Source organism: Taudactylus pleione, unplaced genomic scaffold, assembly GCF_031769625.1.
Source record: "Taudactylus pleione unplaced genomic scaffold, aTauple2 ptg000518l, whole genome shotgun sequence".
In the NCBI taxonomy this organism is placed as follows: Eukaryota; Metazoa; Chordata; class Amphibia; order Anura; family Myobatrachidae; genus Taudactylus; species Taudactylus pleione.
Genome location: NW_028284920.1, coordinates 8,143,854 through 8,161,750, shown reverse-complemented (window position 1 = coordinate 8,161,750; position 17,897 = coordinate 8,143,854). Strand labels below are relative to the sequence as shown.

The 17,897-nt window shown below is 46.1% G+C and overlaps 1 protein-coding gene across 1 annotated transcript; it reads right to left on the bottom strand.

Moving 5' to 3' along the window:
* Positions 1 to 933: 933 nt before the first annotated feature.
* LOC148501468 (taste receptor type 2 member 1-like) lies at positions 934 to 16,071 on the bottom strand. The gene is made up of 3 exons (XM_088450416.1): positions 16,032 to 16,071; positions 4,191 to 4,251; positions 934 to 1,846 (listed from the first exon to the last, which is right to left on the bottom strand). The coding sequence occupies exons 1-3, from the start codon at positions 16,069 to 16,071 to the stop codon at positions 934 to 936; spliced, it is 1,014 nt and encodes a 337-aa protein (XP_088306542.1).
* Between the last annotated feature and the right edge of the window lie 1,826 nt (positions 16,072 to 17,897).

Below are 17,897 nucleotides of genomic sequence, written 5' to 3'. Positions count from 1 at the left end.
ATTCTTGCATGCTGCACACACATAATAGACAATTTCTTATACTTCATTATAGAATTGAACTAGGCCATCAACCCTTGTACAACTCAGATTGTGCATTGCATGCCCTTGGGAATCATTTTTACTGGTGCACATTTTGAACCCTGTGGCTGGATTTACTGCTAACTCTAAATGGGTTGGGTATGGAATCCTGCTGGTCAGAATACCGACAGCGGCATCCCGGCAGTCAAAATCCCGACACCCGTAGGTAAGTACTGCTAACCCTAACCTCTGCCCCTCCCTCCCCGGTGCCTGAACCTAACCTCCCCATAGTGCCTAAACCAAACCTCCCCCTCCCCACATCCTAAACCTAACCCTTCCCCCATAGTGTCTAAACCTAACCTCCCCGTCCCCGCATCCTAAACCTAACTCTTCCCCCTTAGTGCCTAACCCTAAAACCTAAACCTCCCCTAACTCCCGATACCTTTGGGATGCCGGCTGTCGGGATTCTGCCGCCGGTATGTATACCATCGCACGCCGGGATGCTGACTACAGCCCTTCTAAATCAGCCCATAATGTACAACATCACGAATCAGCATCAAGAGAAGTCTTTAGGCCTGATTACGAATATTGATTAACTGGTATTGAAAACTGTGTGAACCTGTCATTTGATTAAAGGAACATCATGCACAATACTGAGTGCATACAAGTGCTCTGAGAGGCATCATGATTGGAAAATACAACAAGTATTAAAGAAGAAAAAATATGGCTTGTATAGTAAGGATTTCAAAGATATATTGATAAAGTCACTTATAGGAAATTATTATCATGGAGCAGTTGAATATTAAGACAGAAAAGTCCAACACTCGGCACCAAAACTATTCCTAGGCTAGCATGGACCCGTCCCTCTCTGCTGTGCTTGCTGATGATTTGTGCACAGTTGAACTCAACAATGTATTAATCAGAGATTGTCTGAGTTAGCTCTTGTTTGTAGCATTTTGTCTTCAGTAGAATCCCGATGAAAACTTGTTTGAGCTTGTGGTTTCCATTGACAAGTAAAACAGAATGTACAGAAGGGTAAGCACCAATGATGGCAGTGCAAACACAAAAGAATATGCCTTCATTTATCTTTCCTGAGGCATATAGGTTGAATGCCAGCATGTAAAAGAAGAAGCAAATGAAGAAGACAAACATCATTTTAACAGCTCTAAAATGGGCATTTAATGACGGCTCCCTGAACCCCGTCTGCTCCTGCGCCTTCATCTTTGCTGTGTGTCTTAAAAGGGAGCCAACCACCAGTCCAGCTGCAGCGCAGAACAGAAGAAACGGGGGAAGGGACCCTGCCACAGAAAGGGTAGAGAAGGTTGAGAAGTCTGACCCTCCTAAAAGGAACTGTGTTGATATATTGACGTGATCAAACTTGCTCATGTTGACAAAGCTGTTTAGAAAAGTATATGTAGAAGAGTTGCTGCAGCCTGCTGAGATCGCAACACTTGCCAAAAGGAAGTATGGGACCCAACGATCAAAATGAGTCTTAAATATGACAAAAGTATGTAGTTGGATATTGACTATTCGTACGCAGTAGAAAATGCAGAGCCAAGCGGTAAGCCACATGCAAATGTCATTGAAAAACAGCCATGTATACTGCAAGTTGTTTATTGTGCTCTGCGAGTTAGCAATATTGGGAAGCAGGTAAGGCAAGAAAAATATAACCAAAACCAACAACATAAAAGAAAACCGAGCTAGACCAAGGCAAGTGAGGATTGAATCGCAGGAGCCCAGCTTTCTGTACTTCACCAAGTCAATTAAATTTACTATCATCATGAAACCGTTTACCAGGATTCCAATTACAGTCTCCAACACCAAGATACTCAATGACAGGATGTTATATACACTTAATGCTGAATAATAGTTTACTGTGTCATTTGCATTTTCTTGTTGTGCTTGATTGTTTGCCTCGAATGTAGTTTTCATGTTATCCATAATCTCTCCTCCAGCTTTATTTAACAGAAAATATGACTTCTCACTCTAGCTCCTTTTGGACAGTGATGTGGTTTGTCCACAGCTTCTGATAGCTCTTCAGGTTCTTGAGTCTCTTTAGCATGCCAGACTTGTGTGTCCAAAGAAGTCCAGAGAACATAATTCTAATTTATATGAGCAAGTCGTCATAGTGCATGCAAATGTCAAAAACATTCACCCATGAAGAAGATGTATTATTTTGCATACTTTGCATACAGTACATTGTTTGCTGTTTGATTTAAAGCCAGTGTCTCTTAATTTCTGCATTTTTTATCCTTAACAAAATCTTATCATTTGAGATTGAAAGTAGAACATGGTTACATTTATTATGAAGGTCACAACAAGAATGAACATTTTGTACTTAATTTACAAAGTGCGCTCCTTGGTTTTGCACCAGTGCATTCTGATGGTCCACCCCAGTGCCATATCAGGATGCTTATGTGCCCTTGGCCAGGCACACCCTGCCCCTGGGGCAGGTGATAAAGTCATATAACAACACAGAGGGAACCCAGGGAGCAGGAAGATTGGTGTTGAGTGCTTCCTGAGGACATGCCCTGCATCTTTCTATGTAGTGACTCTCCAGGCACCCTGTAAGATGGAATAGGGTTGCGGGCTTGTTCGACAGAGTGCTATTGGGGCAGTGGCATACCACCCTCTCAGCCTTGCACCCTTGGCACCAGTTGCACATTAGACAACCCGAGGTTCATGGTTATCATAATCAGTTTTTCCTTGCAGCTTTCTGGTAGAAAGGATGAGGCCACTTGCTTATGTTTGACACCTCTCCCCCTCTTCCTCCTGGCTAAAAGTTGCTGATCTGCCTCCATAATTGGCATTCCTCCTTACCTGATGCGTGCTCATGCTGTAAAGTATATCGCCCACCTACTAAACTGACCCCTCTCCTCTGGTACATTGGCTTTATCCTTTAAACATGGTCTTATTCATTCTTAAGACACTCTCCCTTGACCATGCATCTCATCTCTAACTACTGATCCATCTCTCTTCTTTCCTATGCCTCCAAGCAACTTGGGCAGGTTGTCTATAAACAGTTCACCTTCTTCCTCTCCTCTGTTATTCTAGACCCACCCCAATCCAGCTTTTGCTCTCTACACATTTCACTCAAGCTGCTCTCATCAGGGCTGTATTATTCATAAAGCTGACTAGGCCGTAGCCTAGGGGCCCCGCAGGGAGAAATTGCAAGGTACACTAGTAGTTAGCTGAGGTTTGTTTAGAGACAATGGGGGGGAGACAGTGGATGAATAGCGCACTAGCGTCAGGGTAGTTACACCTACATGAGAGGACACGCGACCACCACCATCACAGCTGCTGTTACCGCCACTACCTGATGGAACGTCTCTCTCCTCCTGACCACAGCGCACACAGGGACAGGAGATTCCACCTACTAGAGAACCACCACCGAGTGCAGAGAAAGAATACCCCAGCATAGGGGTGGAGCCAACTGGATTAAAGATGCAAACCAGGATGGATGCTGCAGCCTACTGGTAAGTGTATAATGCGGGACGCCGCCATGACACACACACAAGGGAAATAAATATACATACAAGAGCAATATTAAGTCTCGTACTTCAATATTCATTGATTTATAAATGTAATTTTGTATAATTGATGTAGAACTTCTACATGTCCTAATAGAACAAATATAAAGGAATTTTGTTTCAACTCCTATTTTCTTTCCTTGATTTTTTTCGTATTAACATCCCCACATAAATTACAATTAAATGATTCTCTTATATAACCTCTATTAATAAGATAATTAACAGTTTCCTTATTGCAGTGAAACATATTGTCTCATATATAGGGGCCTATTCTTCATCATTTAATTTTTATAAAGCAGGTGAATTGTAAGTGAAAAGCAGGTGCAATTGTAAAAATTAAGTTTTCGGGCCATTCATCAAGAAGTTAAAGCAGGAGATATCACAGAACGGTGATATCTCCTATTTACCTTCCTCTGGCGGAAGGGCCCGCTGTCCCCGTACACTAGTTTGGAGATAGAATTCATCAAGCTCAGAAAATACAATATTTTTGGAGCTTGAGTACGGGAGCATTCGCCATTTTCACTTCTTTGCCATCGCCACTCCTTCCCTATGGGCAGTGGCGGATCTACATTTTTGGGGCCCTGAAGCTTGAACTATTATGGGGCCCCATTTGCTACCAGCAACAATAGGGCAACATCCAACAAGGTCCAAAGTGCCTTGCTGCCCTTGCAGATAGATGTAGAAACCCTCAGAGAGTGAGAGACTGTAGATAGATAGAGAGAAAGATACTGTAGATAGAAGTAGAAACCCCCCAGAGAGTGACATACTGTAGATATATAGAAGTAGAAATCCCCCAGAGAGTGAGTCACTGTAGATAGATAGATAGATAGATAGATAGATAGGTCACAGTGTCTCTGAACAACCCTCTGTGTCTGTTCACCCCAGGATGTGTGAGACACTGCATATAAACTCTTACACAGCTATATTGAGCCACTTCCAGGTGTAATCCCTAATTAGCCTGCTCTCAGGCTGAAAGACCTAACACCTGAAACGGCCCTGTGGATGGAGCTCTCCCTTCTCTCACACTCCCAGGGCCCACTCTCTGGCTTTTGCCAAAAGCCGACACTCAGATCTGTTTGTAAAACAGACTTTTCCTGGGGGTTAAAATACATATTACAGGAATCTGGGACACATATACACTCCATCCCTAACTTCTCTAGTGCTCCTATCACATATCCTCCCCTTTGTTTCGACCAAACAATGGACATGTGACAAAGCATCTGTATTGGCCAGCTGGCTTCCTGGCCTGTGTTCTACTGTGAACTTTAAATTTTGTAATGCCAAGAACCACCTTGTTATTAAGCTGTGGTTTTATTAAACATCTGCCAATGGTGTAACCAAGATACTTTACTTCTTCCATCCCTAGGCAACATTTCTTTGGGTTGGCTGTCAATCCTGCCCTATAGATGGAGTTCAATACTGCTTGTACTCTGGGCAAATGAGACTGCCAATCAGGACTATGAATGACTACTTCACCTAGACAAGCAGCAGCATACAGACTATGGGGTCTTAGAATTCTGTCCATCATCCTTTGGAAGGTAGCCGGTGCCCCACGTAACGCAAAGGGCAACATCTTGTATTGGAACAACCCTTCTGGTGTCGGAAAAGCTGTCTTTTCTTTGGCATTCTCAGTTAACGGCACTTCACAATACTCTTTGGTTAAGTCTAGAGTGGTTAAATACCTGGCTGTTCCTAGCCTTTCAATTAGTTCATCCACCCTTGGCATTGGGTAGGCATCGAACTTTGACACACTGTTCAATTTTCGGAAATCGTACTTGACCACTCACTATGCGATTTTTCAATTACACCCAGTTCCAATTTTTTTTTTATTTCTTTAGACACTGATTCTCTTTGGGCTTCTGGTAACCTATAGGGCTTTAGGTTAATCCCTGGGTCAGTGATTATGTCATGTTTAATGACTGTGGTTTTGCCCAGGTACACCTGAGAACAAAACCTTATTTCTGATAAGAAATTCCTTAACTTCCCGCTGTTGAACAGCCGACAGAGGTTTAGCTATTGTCACTTCAGGAACCAAAGGCCCTAAGTTTACTGGAGGGGCCGGGACAGCTGACAGAGGTGCTCTATCCTTCCAAGGTTTGATAAGATTTACATGGTATAACTGTTCTGGCTTTCTTTTCCTAGGCTCAATGACAGTTTTATAGGGACTGGACTGCCCCTCCCATGTCTTTTTGGCAATGTCAGGTAATACCCTTGGATGTCTCCCATACAAAAAATCCTGGCGAACTGCCATGTGAGATATGACAACGGACTATCAGGGTCTATGGATTTACCATCAATCACTTTTACATTTCCCCTGGCTTTTACCTGAGTAGGGTCATTTAACTGCTCCACTGCCAAGATCTCTTTTCTGACCTCAAGATCAGACAGACGACCAACTGGCTTAACAATACTTCCAATCTCAGTATTCTCTGGTTCACCAACCACGCTAGAAAAAGGGAACTTCTCAGACTCGGAAGAAACTTCCCCTGCTACTGCATCAGCAACCTTCTCAAATGGGTCGGGATTATTTACTTCGGTAACAAATCAGCTTTCCCACAACTTCCAGAAGTGAGCAAAGTCTCTCTCCAACATTATATCATACCTCAAGCAATACACCAAACCCACAGAGACTATAGCAGAACCATACTGTGTTTCTATGTTCACTTCCGCAGTAACATAATACCGAGTATCCCCATGTATGCAGGTCACACCAACAGCTTTTCCCTTGCGCTTTAAGGGGTTCACCAGTTCAGCTCTCATAAGTGTAACCAGGCTGCCAGAATCTAACAGAGCCACTACTTGATTGCCTTCTACAGTAACCTTACACATTTGCTTATCTGTCTCAGCCTGTCGGTCAGCAGTACAGGCAGGCTGTGCAAAGAAAGACATTCTGCGACGGACTTAAGCATTATCACATTGCATAGGTTCAGAGGTGAGTGGACAATTAGCAGCAATATGGCCCAATTCACTACATTGAAAACATTGTACCATATTATTATCAAGTCTCTTATGGTGTAAGAACCTTCCTGGCCTGGCTGGCCTATCCCCAGGTTCCAAACACACAGTCTTAAGTTCATTCCACCGCCCAGCACCCTTCTCCCCTGGAACAGTCTTACCAGTAGTCACGGAAGATCACTGTTGCGGAATGAGGGCCCAGTGGGATACACTCAACAGTTCCTCAGCCGCCGCATACCTCTCCACCAGTTCGACTAACTGGTCTGCGGACTTAGGGTCTGCATGGCTCACCCACTTCCGCAGAGATGCAGGTAGCGATCGCAGATACCGGTCCATCATGACTCTTTCCATGATCAGCGGTCCTTCAGCGTCTCGCACTGAAGCCATTTTGTGGTTAGATGGACGAGGTCATGCATCTGTGAGAGTGGAGGCTTTTCCATTTGGAACTCCCAGCGGTGAACTCGTTGGGCCCGAACAAATGAGGTGACTCCCAAGCGAGTTAGGATCTCCTGTTTTAGCTTTGCATAGTCCTTGGCATCAGCCAGGTACAAATCATAGTAGGCCTTTTGTGGTTCTCCAGACAGGAAGGGTGCCACAAGACTTGCCCACTGTTCCTTGGGCCAACTCTCCCTTTCTGCGTTTCTCTCAAAGGCCGTAAGATACGCTTACACATCATCACTCTCGGTCATCTTTTGCAGAAAGTGACTGGCCCGTATGGAGCGAATGTTGTTTGGAAGTCCAGTGGAAGCATCTCCAGACCAGACTTCTAGCTGTTGTACAACATCTTTTAAGGCCTGGCAGGTTTCCTCCATGGCAACTTGCTGAATTGTGTTAGTTCCCTGCACGGCTTTGTTAGTTTCCTGCTAAATTTTGTTAGCTTGGAGCAAGGCTTAACAATGTTCTCCATGTTGTCTTTAGGTGTAGGTTGGAAGTGGAATCTTGCTTCTCTAAGCATCTACCAACGCCTCCTTCGTGGATTCCACAAAAGACAGGTTGACATCCAAACAACAAATTGGTGTTTGTCACTTTAAATTTTAAATGTAGAACTTTTCCTCTTGCTGCAATTTCCAGTGTGCAGTGCCCGCATTCTCCACCAATTGTGTTATGATCGGGGTAGGGGTCCCTCTCCTGGGGTAGGTGGACACCTCCTTACACACAGCAGCTAGGAAACAGCACTCCAGTCGTGTGTTTTTGTGCAAGCTGGTCGGCACCAGTTTTTATTGTGCAACACCAATAGTCAAATAAACCAACATAAAATAACTCCTAGCCCGGCTGGGCACTGACTAGACAGGTATCTTCCTCTCTACAAGTGGCAAGACCTACTACCTCACCACAAACACTGCACTTTCAAAAGGTCACAGTGTCTCTGAACAAACCTCTGTGTCTGTTTCCCCAGTGTGTGTGAGACACTGCATCTAAACTCTTACACAGCTATATTGAGCCACTTCCAGGTGTAATCCCTAATTAGCTTGCTCTCAGGCTGAAAGACCTAACACCTGAAACGGCCCTGTGGATGGAGCCCTCCCTTCTCTCTCATATCCACACCCCCAGGACCCAATCTCTGGCTCTTACCAAAAGCCGACACTCAGATCTGTTTGTAAAACAGACTTTTCCTGTGGGTTAAAATACATATTACAGGAATCTGGGACACATATACACTCCATCCCTAACTTCTCTAGTGCTCCTATCACATATCCTCCCCTTTGTTTTGACCTGTGGGCGGAACAACTGCAGGTCCCAAACAATGGACATGTGATATACACGCCATCCTTAACTTCTCTAGTGCTCCTATCACAATAGATAGATAGATAGATAGATAGATAGATAGATAGATAGATAGATAGATAGATAGATAGATAGATAGATAGATAGATGTAGAAACCCCCAAGAGAGTGAGACACTGTAGATAGATAGATAGATAGATAGATAGATAGATAGATAGATAGATGTAGAAACCCGCCCAGAGAGTTTAAGCTTTATTAGTTACACAGTAGATCTGCCTATGGGAAGGAGTTCCGGGTTGCATAGAGCAGTCCTTTCGGATCCCTCCGCCCTTGTCCGACTCCTTCCACTCGCGGATCAGCTGTCACCGCACTGGAGCAATACTGAATTGCTCTGGATTCAGTGGCAAGTTAGAATGTAAATTATCGGGGTCCGAACCCGATAATTAACATAATGAATAGACCCCTAAAACAATTATCCATAGATTATATATTTTTTTTAAATAATAAAAATGTTATTCATTTCAAAATATTACAGTATGAAACAACTATACCCCCATAATGTGCTTTCCTGAAAAGTTCTATTCGAGCAATAAAAATATAAAAAAAAAATTATGAATAGAATTCTTCAGGAGACCCTCAAAATGCATATAGGGCAATGTACTGCAGTCTAGTACCTATTGTACCAGGGTCAGGCTGTCAGCTGTAAAGGTTGAAAGACTGAAGTGCAAGAGGGGGCCCTAAATGCCTGAAAGCCTAGTGGCCTGGCCATGGGTTAATCAGGCACTCATCAAGGTCACAAAAAACCTCCTCTGTCACATCTAAAGGTCAATTCTCTTTATACATATCTTCTTTGACCTCATGGTGAGCATGATACACTATCTATCCCTCTCTGTAAATCTTTCACTTCATTGACCTTTATGACACTGCACTCCATTTTGTCTGGTTCTAGCAGGGCAGAGAGTAGGATGGTGATGCTCTTCAAGAAGTGTGTGAAAGCTCTACCACCTCCTTACACTTTATACCTCCCAACATTAAAAGTCATATAATCTGAGCATATTGTGTGCACAAAAGGGCCATGGCCACAGACCTGGGGGCTGTCTAATGTTTCCATTGGTAGGCCAACAATGTATGCCTTCCCCTAAAATTCTTTGCTCATTGCTGTATGCATTAGTGGCCGATGCACATAACACCTGTTCCCCTCTACTTTGCTGTGCAGAATGGTGGGACAGGTGGAACTGTGCACTGGACTGACATTTCACAGAGTTAGAAAGCCTCCTATGACCATGAATTACTAAGAAAATAGCACCATTGGCAGCTGTGACACTTTATGATAAGGACTGGAGTCTCCATTGCATTATGATGTGCTTCGAGTTCTGTGGCGACTTCTACCTTCCTTGAGGAGAGGGGCTGCTCACCGCGCTGCTTTCTGGACTGCAGTGCCCATGTTTCGCCACCTGCCAGGTCCATTGCACATGTGCACTGTATATCTGGCAGTCACTGAGAGCAGTGCACAGCACCGGCAGACACGCGCATTTGCACAAGTCTGGCTTCTAGGGACTGAATCAGCTGCAGCCCGTTGGAGCCGGGTAAGGCTGAAGGAAAGGCAGGAGAGTGACTTCCCACTGGAAGCATGCTTTCTACTAATCGTGCCCTGGACTGGCAGTCCCAGGGGAAGAAAACACTACCCTGTCATCTGTCCTGTGTGGGTAGTGCTGCCAAAGCAGTGCCAGATTAAGGTGCTCATGGGCCTGGAGCTGAAATTTATTAAGGGCCTATTGTGGTGTGCTACCGCAGTGGGTGTGACCAGTGCTGTAGGGTTGTGACTAGTGATGTGGGTGCCATAACCAGTGCTGTGGATGCGGTCTGTACAGGGTGTGTGGCATAACACCATGACAGGCATATCTAGCGCCTACCTTCAAGCACCTCTATCAACCCTAACCCCTACACACACGCACGCACACACACATTTTGCTAGGTTGATAGTAGACACCTATGGTTAAAGGGCAAATATTGCATTACCTTTGTGCAGACACAGGTTTAAGTGTTGCTGCCTGTACTACACTACCTTACCCACCACCCACTGAAATACTTCTCACCCATCAATCAATGCTGTATAAAGAACCTCTTACACACTACTACTTACAGATGCCATCCCTCAAATACTGAAATACCCCTAATTCAGCATCACTCCCGACTCCAAACTACAGCCCCTGAAATATCCTTCACTCACTAACTGTATATTTAAACACCTATATAACCTTAGATCCCCACTACCACTCCCTGATCCTGCATTTGATGCATTGAAATACCCCCACTCACCAGCATGCCCTTTACACATAACAAACACAGAAATACCCTAACTCACATCATGCCCTGACCACATAACTGACGAACAAATACCCTTTCCAATATTTGGCAAAAACAAAACAAATTAAAAATGTTTTACATTTTAATTTCTTAAAATAAATTGTCCTACAACTCATTGGGTTGGGTATGGCATTCAGTTGGCCAGGATGCCGATGGTCAGAATACTGACAGCTGCTTCCTGACAGTCAGAATCCAGACAGATTTTTGTAGTCTTACAACATTTCCCACTGCAATCTGTTGGTATTCTGACAGTTCGGATGCGCTGTCGGTATTGTGACCATTGGCATCCTGACTGTTGGGATGCCAACTAGATTCCCTCTCAGTGGAACAATGGTTATTCACTCCTCCTGCTAGCTGTATTATGCAGAAGCTTTTCAGTTTCAGGCTGTTGCTGTATTCCAACAGTGGCCTGGGCTTAGGAGGATAGGTTGTTTTAGATGGGTTTTCACAAAATGTACCCCTCCCCCCAAAAATGGCACATACACAGTATATAAGTACATACACAAGTAAACAGAATGTATATACAGTATTATGAGTGTACTAATAATGTTAGTATAAAAGTTAACTTTCTATTTTAACCTTAAAACATCACTTCTGATTGTGCATGTCTACATTTATATGTTTTGTATTGTTCTCACCTCCACCCACCACCCTACATGTTGCACTAAGGCCCTGATTCAGACCCGCTCGCTGCCGGAGGCAGCTCACAGGTCTGAAGGGCTTTTTTTTTGGTGCCCGGCCCCCAGGTCGCTTGCTAAGCTGTGGGTGACCACCCACAGCTTTAGCGAGTAGCCAGGTGATGCTCGCGACCATCGGGGCTTGCAACGAGACCCTTGTGGTAGGGTCTCGTCTGCCGCAAGCCCCAGTGAGCTTTCGGCTGTAATAGATGATGTCAGTGGGGCCGCCCCAAACGGCAGGTGTTCCTTCGGGAACTCCTCTGTTTGGCCAGCCACTCCCCCCGACCCGCCTACCAAACAGGGTGAGCTGTCGATCAACATCGACAGCCGCCCCTTTTGGATGCGAGCGCTGGAGCGAGCGATTTCGCGCTCGCTCCGGGGCTCGCGCGTGTGCGCACTGCCCAGCCATCAACCCGCTTGCGAGCGGGTCTGAATCAGGCCCTAAGTTGCACTAAGATGCTGCAGTTCTTTATTGTGCTACACCCTCATCTGTATGTTCTGTATTGTGCTCTTCCCAATCTCTCTCCTGTATGTCCATTATTGTACCCGTGCCCCTTCTGTAAGTCCTGAGTTGTGCCCCCTTTTTTACATCTGTGTTTATTATCTTGCCCCCATCCTTCCCTTCATCTCTTCGGCTATTATTATATTTTCTCCCCCTCTTCTGTCTATTAATATGTTCTCTCCCCCTCTTCTATGTCCATCACTAAGTACTCTCCTTCTCCTCTTTGTCCATTATCATATTCCCTCCCCCTCCTCTGTGTCCATTTTTATGTTCGCGCCCCCCTCCTCTGTGTCCATTATTGTGTTCTCTCCCTTCCTCTGTGTCCATTATTGTGTTCTCTCCCCTCCTCATCTGTGTCCATTATTGTGTTCTCTCCCCATCTTCCTCTGTGCCAATATGGTGTCCCCCTTCGTATGTTTTGTGTTTTGCTATCTCCACCAAAGTAGATATCTGCTGTAGTCTCCCATTTCCAATCACAATAGCACAGTATAGGGACTACTTTTGTGAAATTGGTAGCTAATGCTAGCCATTGTACACTATAGGCTGCAAATCGCAGAGAGTACTGGGAGTGGGATCTTCCAGATCCCTCCCTGGTAATGGCCACTCGCACATAAGTGGGTTGACGACCGCACATACGAAGTAGGACGCCAGTACAAAGTAAAGTGATTGTATGGGTGAGCACTTTAATTTACATATCACAAGGATGGTGCTCCTGTCTGAACCCCGGTCCTTGGATGTGATTCTTAATATATCTGGGCCGTACTGAGTTTCTTATTAAAACAAGATAATTAATAAATGGGGCCATATAACTCAGGAATTTAAAACAAAACTTAATAGCAACTTCTCACTGTCATGGCAGAACATTTTTTTTATTTTAAGGCAGCATTTGTGTATGCAGTATACATGTTACAACTATGTACTTGGGAAAGAGCATGATATGATAATTTTAATGCTACAGTAGTTCTTTAGCAAGTCAGAATAGAAATTGTCACCAGACAGCTGATAAATATGGTGCAAAGGACACATATATAAATAACTTTTATAAACATACCTTGAAGTGAATTAATCACATAGTGGCATCAATTCAATTACGAGCATTTATGTCGCGCCCGTGAGTAAATGAGCACTTATGGTACCGCCGAACTTTGGGATTTCTGGTCGCAGCCCCACGGGGCTGTGTACAATAATCCACGAGTCCATAGCGAGAGCAGGCCTTCGAGAGGGGCGAGTTCCACTTGCGTTGCCGGCATTTGTACGCCGTTGAACTCTCCTCTAATTTAAATTACCCCATTCTATTAACTGCTTAATTAATAGAAGTGACAGTTCTGCATAGGGCTGATCCCAATATCCGGAAAGCATAATGGCATTCATCCCGTTTAGGGACTTTTTCAATGGTGTGTGAGCCATCTGTATGTTAAAGGGCTTAAATAACTTCTGTTGGCGCCCTTTGTATCCCTTGTTCGGGCATTTCCATATCCGCGATTCGCGCATGCGCTCTCCAGCCGCCGCTAGAGGTCCCGTCTGTTCCCGTCTATGCAAGTGGTTCGGCGCATGCTCCGTGCAGCGAATGCGGACTGAAGTCTTGTTTCCCTTTGTGGCTGATTCATATTGCCTGTGTTTGTACACTCATACCAACTCCTATCCTGCTTACTAACCTATACTCCCCTCACACGCATGTACTCATCAGATTGGACGCACGCATGGGACACCGGTGGACCAGCAATACAGCAGAAGATTCGATGAGTACACAGAACTTACATTGCATGTTGCATCATAGTGTCCTAAGGGCCTGATTCAGAGGCGCTTGCAAAAAGCTAGCGCTAGCTCTGAATAAGGGCAGGCGCTGTTTTTTTTAGTTGCGGCCTCCTGGCCACTCGCATAGCTGTGGGTGACCACCCACAGCTATTGCGAGCGGCCAGGATGATGGTCGCATTGGTCAAGACCATCGCGACCATCGGGCTTGCGACGAGACCCTTGTGGTAGGGTCTCGTGGCCGCAAGCCCCAGAGAGCTTCTGGCTCTAATAGAGCCGGAAGCTCTCTCACAAACGGCAAGCGTTCGCTTGGGAACGCCTCTGTTTGTGAAGCCACCCCCCGGTCACGCCTACAATACGGGGCGAGCTGTCGATCAGCAGTTTGTAGTGAGCCATGGAGCGAGTGCTTTTTTCACTCACACCGGGGCTCGCGTACGCCGCGCGTGCGCACTGGGCCACCATTGACCCGCTTGCGAGCGGGTCTGAATCAGGCCCTAAGTTCCCTGTTGCTGTGCTATCTGTAATTGTGAGGCGGAGAGGAGGAGCAGATGTGTACAGCATCATCCAACTGCAGGAAACAAGAGACTTTGTACATTATTTGGACATATTATAGAGACAATCCATATTAGGATGAACACCCAGTCTACAGATATTGCATCCAAAGATAGTGTATATATCTAAGAACACCCTTCCTACAGATTCTTTTGGGACTGAGGGCCTGATTCAGAGCTGAACGCCCTGACCAGAGCGCTCGCTCTGAATCAGGGCCCTCCTACCTTTTTTTGGAGCGTCCTCATGGACGCTCACATAGCTGTGGGTTACCACCCACAGCTATAGCGAGCGTCCATGACCATCGGGCTTGCGACGGAGACCCTGCGGTAGGGTCTCGCTGCCGCAAGCCCTGGAGTGATTTTGACTCTATCAGAGCCAAAATCACTCCCACAGACATCACTAGTGTCAGTGGGGCCGGCTTGAGATGGTAGGCGTTCCCATGGGAACGCCTCCGTCTGGCAGGCACGCCCACCAAAGGGGGCGTGCTGTCAATCAACATCGACAGCACGCCCCCTTTGGTGCGAGACCCGGAGCGATGGTGAGCCCGTCGCTCGCCGGGTCTCGCGCATGCGCACGACGGAGCTCCCTCCATCGTGCGCATGCGCAGTGGGAACATCGACCCACTTACGAGCGTCCTGCCGCTCGCGAGCGGGTCTCAATGACCCCCTGAATTTTCTGTTAGGTTATGTTACATTCACTGGGCTTAAGCACTATTGAAACAACTGTACGTTCGAAGAAACAGGCACATGAATACTAACTTTTATTAATACGATTCCCAATACTCTGGAGCACTTGGACACACATTTTATTTAACATAATGAGTCATTCGTCTTAAAATTTGTGTAGCTCAGCAGACAGACCTACAGTAATTGTGCCATTTTTGGGAGGAACATTTTTGTCTGTGTTTTCATGCAGAATGCGTCCAACTCTACCCAAATCTCATTGCCTTCTGTAGATAATTAAACCTTTATGTGTTATCTGGACTATTGATGCTACAGTTAGTGTCAGAGATTGGCCAGATCTGTTACTTAAACATTGTTTGTACAAGTGGTTGTAACGTATTTGGTAGTAAAATCCAAGCAGGTAACAGAATATGTTGCATTTGCATGCCTGGTTTCTGTATTGGAAACTTTGCACAGAAAATAAATAGTAGTTTCCATCATATCTACAACGACCCATACAGCATATTGTTAGTACGTTGAAAACAGAGGTCAAACCTCAAAAAGGAGGTGTAAGGATTTTTGGGAGATCTGTGACAAATGCAGTAATAGGAAAAATAAAATTGTATTTACAGGAGATACGTGAAACTTTGTAGAAATGAGAAATTACATATGAATAGCGAGGCCTTCTAAGCAATGATCGCTCACCAACACATTTGTAAAATTGTTGCCATAATTGACTAATTTCAAACTTCACTTGCCAATGTCTTTCCATGTCTTGCTCGGTGAGCTTCTCGCCAAAGTTAGAGGTATATTTACTAAAGTGTGGGTTTTTAGAAGTGGAGTTGTTGCCCATAGCAACCAATCAGACTCTACTTATTTATCTAGCACCTTCTAGAAGATAGTAGCTAGAATCTGATTGGTTGCTATGGGGAACAACTCCACTTCTAAAAACCTGCACTTTAGTAAATATAACCTCTACTCTTTTTTTCCCGCTATATAATCAGTACCTTAGTGACCACTAGAGGAATGTAGAAGATTGCCTAGAGTGCCAGGGCACCTAAAACACTGACTGAGGGCCATATTTAGAGGTGGGCACTTTGCCGATGTTTGTGCAGTTGTCCAGTGTTTTTTGTACTGTGCATGCGATCAAGTGGCACTGTGCATGTGTCCCGATGAGTTACCGCCGATGGTCACAGGATGAATTTGGATACAGAGAGTGCCAATTTCAGTGGGCATTCCTGGGAGGTGACAGGGGGGTGGCTAGTCAGACGCGGGCATATTTCAGCCAGTACCTGCATTCAAAGATATAGTTGCAATAGTGCTTGCAACCATGTTTTCGACAGACATCACGAGCAACCATAAGGCTGCTCTAATGTCCGATGGTGCGACCAATGTGCGTTAGATGGTGCTATTTTAACACACAGCGGAGGATTAGAGAGAAGCCCATCAGCTGTGGCATTAACATAAAGTTTAACACGAAGGACCAATAGAGGTCAACTTTTTATGTAGCTACCAGTTACTGCTCCTCCTTCTCCTTGAGGGGGAGATGTATTATAGCGGCACTTAACGTGCTGCTATAATGCTTCCTGCTTCACCTCTTTACCGAGGCGAAGCAGGAAGCACTAATGATGAGATGTATTAATATCTCATCGGCCAGAGTGGGGGAGTGATAATTTCCCCCCCAGCGATCCCTGCCTGAGTACACAGCACATCAGCCTAGTGCTGATGCGCTGTGTCTCAGTCCCGTCCGGCACAAGTATCGTGAGATCCCACGTGCAGCCCTGGAGCCAGCAGTCCCCGCAGCAGAGACAGCGCCGTCCCTGCTGTGGGGATAGGGCATCGCCAAGCTGTCGATAGCGACAGCTTCAGCAGGCGGAACGGTCAGGGAAACTAATCGATCATATATAGCCCAGGCTATCGGCGCTGCTATCTACGATAAGATAGCGCCCTTGTCATTTACCGCCCAGCCCCCCAAACATACATGGGGCAGAAGCGTTATCAGCTCACATAATGTGCGCTGATGCTGCTTCAGCGCTTCATACATCTCCCCCTGAGTGTAATGGTATGGGGTGTGGCACTAGGTTACGATGTCATAGCCCAATGACACACTTTGGCGTCCCTCCCCCTGATGACACCTGGTGCGGGAAGATTTGTAGTGTGCGCGGCAAAGCCACGAGCTGGTAAGAAGGGGCGTGGTCTTGCGGTCAGCTGCGTGACCTTGCTGCCTGACTCCTTATTTTAGCCATTCCGGAGATCATGGAGATGCTGACTGCCCACGGGACCACTTGGTGTGAAGTGCCGGTTCCCTGTGTCAGGAGCCGACTGCTGCATGTAATGCAGTGGCGTAGCTAGGGTATTTGGAGCCGAGGGCAAATTTGAAAAGGGAGGCACGTGTGGTAAAAAAAATGGGCGTGGTCACTTAAAAATGGGGCGTGTCAACATGACACACCCCTTTATTTTCAAACTGAACATTCCTATCCATATGCACCTTAACCCCAGTAGTACCCCCAGTATGCAGTTGTGGTCCCTCTCATGCAGGCCCATAGTAGTGCCCCTTATACAGTATCCCCAGTAGTGGTCGCTCTTATACAGCCCCCAATTAGTTCCCCTTACTCAGTACCCCCAGTAGTGGCCCCCCAAATGCAGTGCCCCATGTAGTGTTCCCCCTTATGCAGTGCCCCCAGTAGCAGTCCCCACAATGCAGTGCGCCCAGTAGCGGTATCCCCTTATGCAGTGCCCTTTTATATAGTGCCCCCAACAGTAGTCCCCCCCATGCAGTTTTCCCAGTAGTGGTCCCCTTATGCAGGCACCCTGTAGTGATCCCCCCTATCTAGTGCCCCCTGTAGTGGTCCCCGCAGTGCCCCTAGCAGTAAGCCCCTTATATAGTGCCCCCAGCAGTAGTGTCCCCCCCTCCCATGCAGTGCCCCCAGTAGTGGTCCCCCTGATGCAGGCTCCCAGTAGTGACCCCCCCCCCTATCCAGTGGTCCCTGTAGTGGCCCTTCCTATTATTGCCCCCATTAGTGGTCCCCCGAGTGCCGTGCCTCTAGTAATACTAGGCCCCTTTTAGAATGCCCCCAGTGGTAGTCCCCCCCCCAAGTAGTAGTCCCCAGTAGAGTAGTCCCCAGTAGAGTAGCCCCCCCAGTAGAGGTCCACCCAAT

What these genes read in the sequence shown, in the direction of transcription:
- LOC148501468 (XM_088450416.1), bottom strand. Translation starts at nt 16,071, where the DNA reads ATGGTTGCAAGCACTATTGCAACTATATCTTTGAATGCAG. An exon ending in AACTATATCTTTGAATGCAG is followed by an intron (nt 4,252 to 16,031) that starts GTACTGGCTGAA and finishes ATCTATCTACAG; the next exon opens with TCTCTCACTCTCTGAGGGTT. An exon ending in AGCAAGGCACTTTGGACCTT is followed by an intron (nt 1,847 to 4,190) that starts GTTGGATGTTGC and finishes CCTGTCATTGAG; the next exon opens with TATCTTGGTGTTGGAGACTG.